Source organism: Schistocerca nitens, chromosome 1 (genome assembly GCF_023898315.1).
Source record: "Schistocerca nitens isolate TAMUIC-IGC-003100 chromosome 1, iqSchNite1.1, whole genome shotgun sequence".
In the NCBI taxonomy this organism is placed as follows: Eukaryota; Metazoa; Arthropoda; class Insecta; order Orthoptera; family Acrididae; genus Schistocerca; species Schistocerca nitens.
The window spans coordinates 98,231,277-98,244,119 of record NC_064614.1 but is presented as its reverse complement, the minus strand read 5'-3'; the positions used below and the strand labels follow the sequence as shown (position 1 = coordinate 98,244,119).

Below are 12,843 nucleotides of genomic sequence, written 5' to 3'. Positions count from 1 at the left end.
AGCTGAGTCATGCATTAAAATATAAGACATAATGTTCTTCAAAAAGTGTGGTGTGGTGTGAGGAGACTGACTGTGTGGCAACTAGTCACACTGCCAAGTAAACATTAGTATTATTTGGCATAGTATCACAGGGTTTTGCACACAAATAAGAAAATCAAAAAATTTTCGATAATTAAGTTCTATCCACATCCATTGCAGCTTGGCCCTATCAATCCGTTCGAAAGCATTTTAATGCGAGCTTGTAGTTCTGATATGTTTGTTGGTACAGGGTGTAAACATTAAAGCTTTCACGTAACCCTATATAAAAAAAAACTCGCATGGCGTTAGGTCGGGAAACGTGGAGACATGTACTGTACTTCTGATCTTCAACCCCACCAAGACCGATACATCTTTTTCTCAGTTTCGTTTTTCAAGAGTTCACGAACGTCATGATGGAAGATGGGTTGAGCACCATCTTGTTGGAAGACTAAATCCACGCTGTTGGTCTGCAGTTGTGGCATGTCTTACTTTTCCGCCATGTCCTGATTGATATGTCTTTTAACAGTCTTTTCGCTGAAGAAGAATGGGATGTAAACTTTAAATCGTGAGACTACACTGAACACATTAACTTTTGGTGAAACTCGAATTTGCTGCACTATACCGTGGAGATTCTCTTCCTCCCAGATTCTCACATTGTGCTTGTTTACTACGCCATTCAAAACAACAAAAAAAGTTGCTTTGCCACTTAAGAAGAGTTTCGCATGAAGCACATCTGCTTCCATACTTTCATAATCTGTTGCGACTGGCCGGAAATTGAAAGCGTTTGACTTTATCACCCGGAGTCAGTGCTTGTAGCAGTTACAAATGGTGAGGCTTCTGCTTCAGTCGTTTTGCTAAGATCTCACTGCTTGCTCTGTTTGTCGACTTCTTTGGACTGCGTGCTAAACTCATCCACACGTGGTCAAGCGTTTTTCACTCGGTGCAGGTCGACCCAATGATTTCCCCTTGTAGTGGTACCTGAAGCTTTAAACTTCTCATAGCATTACCGAATGGGGATGGCCGTTGGTGGATCTTCGCTGCACTGGTATGGCAGACTCATGTAAATACATATCCAGCACAACATAATATGCTTCCTCGGCGCTTGTCGCCATCTTGCCTAACTGCTCATAACTGCTCTCTCGTGGCAGAAATCCGAAGTACGGCTGTAATAATAGAACTTTTTGAGTTTCTCTCTATCCTTGTCACTGATCCGTTCTCTTTACTGTTTTCTGTGGTTCAGTTGACTCCGAATCGTTTCAGAACTGCATTCGTGGCAGCAAAACTCATTCCCTCTCGCATCTGCCCTTCTCCCCCTTTATTAGTCCTCTCCCTCCTTGGTTCCCCCCCCCCCTTTTCGTTTTTTTTTCCTCTCCTCCCTCCTTGTTTTTCCCCCTCCTGCAGGTCTCCCCCCCATCTGCCTTTGGTTCGGGAGTGCCATCTTTGTGCTGCCACTTTCGTGCAGTGTTCTCCAGTGAGTGTTCTACAGTGCGTGTTTTACAGCGAGTGTTCCGTGTTGTGTTTTTTGGGACTTGTTGCGAACGGCCATCATACTGTCGCTGGGTGTGCCTTTTATCTCTTGCGAACAGAAACCAGCCTGTCGCCGTGTTTTTTAATTGTGTGTCTACTATGTTACTTGTCTGATTCCTGTGTATTTTATCTACATTGCCAACCCCTTTTGCTTTCTGTTTTAACTTTCCGCATTTTTACGCCATTTTACACTTTAAATCACCATTTTATCGCCTGTTTTACCTTGTTTCTTTCTTCTTCCTTTATTTAAAAGAAGTCTGTAGGCTGTAGAGCAGCGTAGTAAGCTGCTGCCAGCCCGCCCCCTTCGGGGGGAATTGAAAATCAGTAAAGAAAAAAAAATTGCGGGAGGATGTAGAGAGGAGAAATAACTTTGTGTTGCGTCAGAACACTTCAGCTGGTGACTCAGAACGATACACTTTGTCCGGAAACACAGGACGTTAATCTTCGTTTGGGGGTCCTGAGAAAACGACGACATCTGCAGGTGTAGAGAGCAGTCGTTCTAGCGGATGTGCTGCAGTCTGCAGCAGATCACGGTACTCGCAGGACCCCAGACTTGCAAAATATACTGAAAATTTGCTACTTGAGCGAGTAAGGTATGAGAATTACCGAAGTTGATAGGCGTGTTGTTAGAACCGATTCTGTTCGGCGAATTTTATGCTTTTCTCGAGGTGACTGAAGGTTCATTCAGGACTCGATCAGCGATCTTGTTTGCATGTGTTGTTTTCCATTCTTCGGGCATTCACATAAAGTATCCTTTATCCCACTCACATAAACTATCCGATCTTTGCCAGGACATTCAAGTGTCTGTCAGATTTCTTATTCTCTGCATGTCTTGAAATCGACATAATCTTGTAATAATTTCTTATTCGAGCATATGTTAGCAGGGAATTTTATACTAAATACACTCCAGGAAATTGAAATAAGAACACCGTGAATTCATTGTCCCAGGAAGGGGAAACTTTATTGACACATTCCTGGGGTCAGATACATCACATGATCACACTGACAGAACCACAGGCACATAGACACAGGCAACAGAGCATGCACAATGTCGGCACTAGTACAGTGTATATCCACCTTTCGCAGCAATGCAGGCTGCTATTCTCCCATGGAGACGATCGTAGAGATGCTGGATGTAGTCCTGTGGAACGGCTTGCCATGCCATTTCCACCTGGCGCCTCAGTTGGACCAGCGTTCGTGCTGGACGTGCAGACCGCGTGAGACGACGCTTCATCCAGTCCCAAACATGCTCAATGGGGGACAGATCCGGAGATCTTGCTGGCCAGGGTAGTTGACTTACACCTTCTAGAGCGCGTTGGGTGGCACGGGATGCATGCGGACGTCCATTGTCCTGTTGGAACAGCAAGTTCCCTTGCCAGTCTAGGAATGGTAGAACGATGGGTTCGATGACGGTTTGGATGTACCGTGCACTATTCAGTGTCCCCTCGACGATCACCAGTGGTGTACGGCCAGTGTAGGAGATCGCTCCCCACACCATGATGCCGGGTGTTGGCCCTGTGTGCCTCGGTCGTATGCAGTCCTGATTGTGGCGCTCACCTGCACGGCGCCAAACACGCATACGACCATCATTGGCACCAAGGTAGAAGCAACTCTCATCGCTGAAGACGACACGTCTCCATTCGTCCCTCCATTCACGCCTGTCGCGACACCACTGGAGGCGGGCTGCACGATGTTGGGGCGTGAGCGGAAGACGGCCTAACGGTGTGCGGGACCGTAGCCCAGCTTCATGGAGACGGTTGCGAATGGTCCTCGCCGATACCCCAGGAGCAACAGTGTCCCTAATTTGCTGGGAAGTGGCGGTGCGGTCCCCTACGGCACTGCGTAGGATCCTACGGTCTTGGCGTGCATCCGTGCGTCGCTGCGGTGCGGTCCCAGGTCGACGGGCACGTGCACCTTCCGCCGACCACTGGCGACAACATCGATGTACTGTGGAGACCTCACGCCCCACGTGTTGAGCAATTCGGCGGTACGTCCACCCGGCCTCCCGCATGCCCACTATACGCCCTCGCTCAAAGTCCGTCAACTGCACATACGGTTCACGTCCACGCTGTCGCGGCATGCTACCAGTGTTTAAGACTGCGATGGAGCTCCGTATGCCACGGCAAACTGGCTGACACTGACGGCGGCGGTGCACAAATGCTGCGCAGCTAGCGCCATTCGACGGCCAACACCGCGGTTCCTGGTGTGTCCGCTGTGCCTTGCGTGTGATCATTGCTTGTACAGCCCTCTCGCAGTGTCCGGAGCAAGTATGGTGGGTCTGACACACCGGTGTCAATGTGTTCTTTTTTCCATTTCCAGGAGTGTAGCAACTGATGAGGGCCGTTGTTTCATTTCGTAGATGTTCACATTATCTGACACTTGTGAGAAGCAACACACATGTCTCAAGTTTGCTAGAGCCACCCCTGTCCTAATAGTTATCTGTTGGGCGAAATTTTTATGAAATGCATATGAGAAGATGGGGAGCGAATCAACCAGTCCATCTGAAACGAACCATTCTGACATCCACAGCGGTATGTCAAAAGCTGTTATATCCTCGAAAACTGTACAGAGAAGTACTGTTCTGTTCATCAATGGTAGCGAAATTAGAATGGAAATAAAACATATTTCGCAAAAAGTAAATTTTTTTTCCTTGGTCTTCCTCAAATCTGTAACTCAAGAGCGCATCAGTAAAAATTCCTTAATAGCAAGTATATCACACATTAATGGATTAAATATGAAGAAACAAATGCACAATAAGGAACTACGTTTTGCGTTTTTCATTTTTTTGTGTTTTATTATATTTATTTGACCTTTTTTTATTACTGATGGAACTTTAAATCATGAGGCAGTTTGATGTAGTTTCATTCAAATTGTTTGTAAAATATTTACTGTATTTCCAATCAGATACCTGTTGTTTAAGTTACTTGCCAGTCGTATACCTTCTGATGAATGAAGCGAGAACGTCGACGGCCGTTGTATACACATCTAAAAGTCAGCTTCGTTGGACGTTGTGTACACAACTAAAAGTCAGCTGCCTCTCGCCTTTTCTTTCTCACTACAGACAAATGCACGAAACGTACAAAAGTGCAAGCTCGAAGGGAATTAACCACCATGGAATGGAAATATAGTACTAACAGGCGTACCAATGGAACTCACGGCTACACAATGGGATAAGTTGAAACACTGTTTGGAGAACAGCGTTGTGGCAGTAATAATACAAAAGTGGAAGCAACGCTGCCGTGCATCGGGCGTCCGCAGAAATTTAACCAGAAGAGGGTAAGATTCTGATAGCTGCATTTTTGATCTAACCTATTGTGTGAGCTGTAGAACGTGTAATGTCCCAAGAATAAAATTTCGTGGCATATGCAAAAACTTTATTGTACCTTTAAATTTTTATTGTTACCAACGGATCATTATTGTTTGTGTATATTACTCTGACACTTGAAAAGTAAAAATTTTCACCAGCAATTAGGCCTATAAATGAGATCCTTTTATACTATTGGTATAAATATGGTTGCAACATTTTGACTGTATGTATAAAATAGTATTTATTAAGTTACAGTTTTGTGGTATAAAATATATTTAATGTCACAAATTAAATTCAATAACGATAGTCACAGTGTTACAGATGGCATAGGGGCCTACTGTAAAACGAAACACATGTTAACACGGTTGATAGTGTAAAACATTGAAACAGATAAAGGTACGGTACTGAAATGGGTTAATTGAAACTAACTACAACACCATATGAATCTAAATTTCACTGTATCTTTAACAATGCTGACATAGTAAAACAGTGAAACAGGTAAAGGTAGACTATAGAAATGTGTTAAATGCTCTAGGTATAAAATCATTTGAAACAAAATTTCTCTACATCTCTACCTATATCTGTATATTGTTAGGGAAAAGTTATAGCGAAACTAGTTTCAGGGTAACAAGTAAACAAGATGGACCGACTTACCCGTTCTCTTGACATCATCCAATCACAAGAAGAGATGCAGCACACAAAAACCACAAAAATTTAAAATTTTCGTGAACTACAATGTAACTCTTAGTGAAAAGAGTGTGTCTGCTCTTTCTGACATGTTTGAAAGAATAGACGCCACTTAAATATATCTAAGGTGAGGACGGCCAATAATCACTTGTGTTGATGCATACCGGGCTCCAACACTTACGGAAACAGGCGAAATGCCGCGAGCAGTGAGGATAATGGGCAAGAGTCACTACATTAGTAGTGTGTGGATAAGTTGACAATTTGGGCCTGACGGGAGGCATGCAGTTGCTATAACCACTGTGTCCAGATGGCGCAATGGTCGGCGCATCTGCCTAGTAAACAGGAGACTGCCGTCCGAATCCCGAGCCTAAACAAATTATCAACTTTCATGAAACTCCCTGGCAGATTAAAACTGTGTGCCGGACCGAGACTCGAGCTCGGAACCTTTGCCTTTCGCGGGCAAGTGCTCTACCAGGAAGTTTCATATCAGCGCACACTCCGCTGCAGAGTGAAAATCTCATTCTGGTTCAGCTTTCGTGTTTGATTTAAATCAATGCATACACTCAGCCTTTGTGACTCAATCAAAAAAAAAGTTTACTGATTACAGAAGTGGGTATGGCAAAAAAGGTTAAAATCACTTTATACTGCCAGCGGTTCAATTAATAAACTGAATGGCTTAGCTTTCGTACGTTGAATGACTTTGTTTTCATGGTTCAGAAAATGTGGGTAATTTAGTAGTGTTACAAACAAATTTTATCTCATAATCCTTCTCCTGTTTGATTTTTTTTTAATATGGACTCCTATTATGTGTAAAGGAAAGCTCTAAATTTATTTCACATAATACCACTAACTCTCCAAAAAAATTCGTTGCATTTTGAGTGTTGTTGGTCACGGTAATAACTAGTGCCATTCTCCCAAGGAATCAGTGATCGCAACTGCTGCACAGTATGTTCCATTGTAGAACTAATAGGTGTACTCTGTAATATTATTAATATCTAACGAGTTATTTGTTTACGCTCGATCTACGTATTTGACTGTAATTTAGCAATCAATAAATATTTTAAAATATATGTTTAGTCTAAATTTTGACACTATAAAATCTTTATTCCTCTATATTTGATCTTTCTGGGACATTCTATTGCTCTAAAATCAGCATTTTAGTTTTATTTGTTATATTTTCTATTTTTAATTACATGTATGTTATTTACATTATCAGTTGTTTCCCACATATATTTGTTTACACCCAAAATTAACAACACACTTCTTTCCTTCTGCAGCTGATCTTGTCGGCACGAAAGGTTAGAGAGAAAACCAGAACTAATATTTCCACTTTTTATTGCTTACTTAAACACTCGTGTTATCCTCTGTAGTCTGCTTCGATCGTTTTAATCGCTTCTTTTGTAGCTATGGACTAATTCCTTCAGTGTATGAATAAAAAATGGTACTCTACAAAAGGTAAAGTATTCCTGCAGTACTCTCGTTATTAAATTGTCATTGAAGATTATGTCTTATAGCTTCATACACATTAATACCACCAATATAGTTTTGTAAGTGCCGTAATGTAACAGAAAACGCAGTACCTAACGTTTCATTACAAATCAATAGTCTCTTAAAATTATCTGCTTAACATAATGCCATTTCACCAATAATAAGATTTCATACCGTAATAATCTTTAACTGAATTAATATTTTGCTTCTCGCTTTCAAAGTTGTGCGAGTATTATTCTCCAGCTTTAGTACCTAGGTATAAGTTTTAAATAAAGGAGATAGTGATAATATACCACGTATTTTCTAATTTATTCTTTTTAGCTTACATAGCTCGTTCCAACACTTCCTTCTCAATGTAAATACTCTTTATTATTCTATAAATACAAGCCAGTTATTTTTAAACTGTATTTCAGCAATTAATTTTGTAATCTTCACAATAATTTCAAAATTATTTTATTCTAATTAATATTTCATTATGAGAAGTAGATATTAATGTTCCATTATGCTTTTAGTTGTAAGTTTAGCTATTCAAATGAGTCTGGCTTTTTAACAGTGCAGCACACAGTGCGGTAGTTGTATGCATAGATCTTCACCACAGTACGTATCATTGCAATGCTGTTTTTTTTTTTTTTTTTTTTTTTTCTAACGATTGGTTATGCTTGTGTGAAAGATTCCTTGTTTTATATCGTTAATCACCGGTTTACCCTGTTTAACTACAGTGATAGGCCAAGCTGAATGTGATGCTATCACAATACATTCACTTTGTGCCTTTTTGTTAAGTGTCAATTGAAGACATAAACTGCCTTCGTTGAAAGCTACACTGAAGAGACAAGGAAACTGGCACCATTGCCTAATATCGTGTAGGACCCCGCGAGTACGCACAAGTGCCGCAACACGAAGTGGCATGGACTCGACTAATGTCTAAAGTAGTGGTGGAGGGAACTTGCACCATGACTCCTGCAGCACCGTCCGCAAGGCCGTAAGAGTACGAGGAGGCATCCAAGATATGCTCAAAAATGTTCATGTCTGGGGATTTAGTGGCAAGTGGAAGTGTTTAAATTCAGAAGAGTGTTCCTGGAGCCATTCTGTAGTAATACTGGACGTGTGGGGTATCGTATTGTCCTGCTGGAATTGCACAAGTCCGTTGAAATGCACAGTGGACATGAATGGATGCAGGTGATCAGACAGAATGCTTATGTACGTGTCACCTGTCAGAGTCGTATTTAAGCGTATCAGGAGTCCCATGTCACTCCAGCTGCACACACCCCGCATCATTACTGAGCCTCCACCTGCTTGAACAGCCCTCTGCTGACATGCAGGATCCGTGGATTCATGAGGTTGTCTCTGTACCCACTCATGTCCATCCTCTCGATACAATTTAAAACGATACTCGACCGATCAGGCAACATGTTTCCACTCACCAACAGTCCAGTGCCTGTGTTGAGGGGCCCAGGCGGGGCGTCAAGCTTCGTGTCGTGCAGCCATCAAGGTTTCTTTGAATGGTTCGCACGTTGACACTTGTTGATGGCCCAGCATTGAATTCTGCAGCAATTCTCTTCAGTCATCGTTGGTCCCGTTCTTGCAGGATCTTTTTTCGGACGCAGTGATGTCGGATATTTGATGTTTTACCGTATTCCTGATATTCACCGTACACTCGTGAAATGGTCGTAAGGGAAAATCCCCACTTCATCGCTACCTTTGAGATGCTGTGTCCCATCGCTCGTCCGCTGACTATAGCACCACGTTCAAACTCACTGAAACCTTGATAACCTGCCATTGTAACAGCAGAAACCGATCTAACAATTGCGCGAGAAGCTTGTCATATACAGGTGTTGTCGACAGCAGCGCCGTATTCTGCCTGTTTACGTGTCTCTGGATTTGAATACGCGTGACTATACCAGTTTCTTTGGCGCTTCTATGTATATAAACTCATGTTCAGAAAAAACGGAAGACCTTGAACGATGAGTGACAGAACGTTCAAGTTCACAGTATATGTACATTAGTGTACTCAGGAGAAATGATTAGTATTTGAGCCCTGTCGGCCCACGAGCTCAAGATCAACGATATTATGGCGCAACACCTCCTACCGGTAAAATGGGCCTGCGGCTCTCGTTGTCCCTATAAACCGAAGCTAATTGATCAGTGCGATTTGAGCACACGTACAGTATGCTCCGCAGACATATGCGTCAACCGCACCATCAAATCAGTGAGTCTGAAAGAGTGCGCCTTATTGGCGTGAGAGAATGCGACGCATCCATCCGGGAAATTGTTGCTCATGTTGGACGAAGTGTTTCAGCAGTGCAGCGTATGTGTGCAGAACGGTTCACAGAAGGCGATACAGCAGAACGAGATATGTCAGGTAGCACCACTGAGACCAACCCCCTCTCCCCCCCCCCCCCCCCCCGAGAAGATCGATTGCTCATCCGAATGGCGTCGCAGGACAGATCTGCGTCCTCGTTGGCTCTGGCACAACAATGTAACAGTACAACACATCTTACACTATAAGGGATAACAGTCTGTCGCCGTTTATTACGGGATGGGTTACTTACGTGTCGTCCACTTCTCCGCCTACCTTTGTCGAATGAGCAGAAACATGCTGGACAGCAACGGTGTATGAAATGACGCCACTGGGGACATGAATGGCATCAGACAGTGTTTGCGGATGAATCCAGGTCCTGTTTGTTTGAAAATTATGGCCGTATTTTGGTTCGCCGCAGACAGGGGAGCAGCATCAGAGCGACTGCATTCGCACAGGACATACAGCACCAACTCAAGGCCTTATGGTGTGGGGTGCTGTTGGGTACAACCACAGATCATAGGTGGTGAGCCAGACGAGCTACATCCTGGGACCCCCAGCCATACCCTTCCTGTATAACACTTCAGACGCCATTTCTCAGTAAGACAATGCATTGGCACATGTTGCTGCACAAACACGTGTCTTATTGTTGTTACAGCATGTCAGACTTTTGTCCTGCTCTGCCACATCGTCAGACTTGCCACCAATTGAAATTGTTTGGAATATGGTGAAACGATAGTTGCAATGCTGTGACCCAATGCCAACCATGACAGATGACCTCTGAAGCCGCGTGAATGCAGCGCGGATGGGTATACCACAGGAGTCGGCCGGGGTGGCCGAGCGGTTCTAGGCGCTTCAGTCTGGAACCGCGCGACCGCTACGGTCGCAGGTTCGAATCCTGCCTCGGGCATGGATGTGTGTGATGTCCTTAGGTTAGTTAGGTTTAAGTAGTTCTGAGTTCTAGGGGACTGATGACCTTAGATGTTAAGTCCCATAGTGCTCAGAGTCATTTGAACCATTTTTTTATACCATAGTACGCCATTCGTCCCGTGTACGTGTCGATGCCATCACGCATGGAACGAGTTATGAGGAATTATGGCAGACCCTGTACCTACTAGGCAACGGGACACATGCTGAACCGAGGTGACTGAAATGCTAATCATTTCTGCAGAACATACTAATGTACATGTCTTGCGAATAGTAACGTCCTGTCTCTAGTCGTTCAAGGTGTTCTGTCTTTTCTGAACATGAGTGTACACCTCACCTGTCAGAGTATCCATGGGCTAATGTGGATCGATGATTCCATCTCCAAGGATTTCGCACCATACATTAAAGGAAAATTACTTAAATGATCGACATGACGTACCCCTCCACCTGTCAGAGTAATCACGGAATAATGTGGATCGATGATTTCACCTCCTAGGATTCCGCACCATAAGTTAAAGGAAAATTACTTTAAAGATCGACAGGACGTACCACCCCCCAGAATTATAAATGGCCCAGTAATGTATATTATGGAGGTTCACTGGATCATAATATGTGCAAATGGTCACCAGAAAACTTAACACTTTGAAAGGCGTGTAGGGTGTAATTATTCGAAGGAAGTAATTCACCGTTTGTAATGAATCCCAGGCAGCTGCCGAGTGACTAACCATTGGCACTGGTGTGATCGCGTTCTATTCGTTACACACGTGTAAAGCTGATACCAGTGGCTGTAACAAGTTCTGGTAAGCTGACATGAGAATCTTGGTGTATTCCAGTGAAAACACTTCCATATCCCCATTTATTCCTGGTCTGTGTCTATTACCGCCTCGCATTTTCAAACCAGTTGTTTCTCGAAGTCGTTGTTCATCACGTAAGAACGTAAAGGCTTATGGGGCACTTCGACCAGGATAGCACACAGCATAACTAACAATGGTTTCTTCGCTGACATCGTGTTGGCATTCAGCAAGCATCGGCAAATATCACTCATTGGATGAGGATGCCATGTTTATTCATTATCAATCAACATCCGTGGCAGGCCAGACATATTTAGCGCTCCGACATGCCTCTTATAGGGCAGTGTAAGGGTGTATTCTACAGTCTTACATAACACGACTGCAGTCAGTTCATTGCAGAAGCTTGTCGTTTCTTGACACCTGCAAGTATACAGCACGTTTGTATGCCTTTTAGAAGGAACATTGTGTTGTGGATTCAGGAAAATGGGACTCGTTTCAACACCTCTCATAAATAAATACCAGTAACCCCAAGCCACATTTTCTCAAAGAAACGAACTGCGTTTCGTACGGTTATATAATTCCAGAATGAGATTTTCACTCTGCAGCGGAGTGTGCGCTGATATGAAACTTCCTGGCAGATTAAAACTGTGTGCCCGACCGAGAATCGAACTCGGGACCATTGCCTTTCGCGGGCAAGTGCTCTACCATCTGAGCACTTGCCCGCGAAAGGCAGAGGTTCAGAGTTCGAGTCTCGGTCGGGCACACAGTTTTAATCTGCCAGGAAGTTTCATATCAGCGCACACTCCGCTGTAGAGTAAAAATCTCATTCTGGAAACATCCCCCAGGCTGTGGCTAAACCATGTCTCCGCAATATCCTTTCTTTCAGGAGTGCTAGTTCTGCAAGGTTCGCAGGAGAGCTTCTGTAAAGTTTGGAAGGTACGAGACGAGATACCGGCAGAAGTAAAGCTGTGAGGACCGGGCGTGAGTCGTGCTTCGCTAGCTCAGATGGTAGAGCACTTGCCCGCGAAAGGCAAAGGTCCCGAGTTCGAGTCTCGGTCGGGCACACAGTTTTAATCTGCCAGGAAGTTTCATATCAGTTATATAATTGTTTACATACCTCCAGTAGTATATGTGTATACTGTCCGTAAATGGGTAGGAAATAAGAGTTATTAGTAATGAACTAGGGAAAACACGTGATTCGAATTCCACCCTAAACTGTAGGTCCCCTTTACCCCGGAAGGATTACTAGGATATTTCAAGATCGCTTAAGTCGCCGAAGTGGCATCCTATTGAAAGAACTTACAGACAGGCGGCTAAAACTACTCCTTGTGAAACTCACACTCAATCGTGTCATACGAATTAAATTTAATATGAAATAATAAATTAAAACGTCATGCCACCCGATGAAGTTTCACTGCATGGACGATGAACATTTAGTAAGCGCTAAACGGTTTCCCTTTCATTATTTTGTGGGGCTATCAGCGAGAGCTTAGAAAATGAAGTTACGATTACAGCTTGTTTAAACTTTCAAAGTGCTCTCATTATCAAACACAGGAAGAATATGGTGTATTTTAAGAAAAGCTAGTTGTCACGCATCTCAATATTTATGAAGCCATATCTCGTGCATTAAATGTACTCAGTAAGAAACCTTTTTCCTTTTTCTTTCTTCTCTCTCGCTCTCTCTCTCTCTCTCTCTCTCTGTCTGTCTGTGTGTGTGTGTCTTTCTCTTTGAGTGGGATAATGGAGAGAATAAGTTTTGAAAAAGATTTAAATTATGTCTAGAATCTGTTGGACGTAGCTAA

General features: G+C 43.4%; 1 protein-coding gene across 1 annotated transcript in view; it reads left to right on the top strand.

The window, feature by feature from the left end:
• The window catches only part of LOC126251146 (glutamate receptor ionotropic, kainate 2), a 1,402,037-nt gene that overhangs the window by 625,111 nt on the left and 764,083 nt on the right, over positions 1-12,843 (top strand). Inside the window, exon 4 of the mRNA XM_049951920.1 lies at positions 6,817-6,837. Coding sequence (XP_049807877.1) covers positions 6,817-6,837 — 21 coding nt within the window. The remainder of the gene's footprint in view (positions 1-6,816; positions 6,838-12,843) is intronic.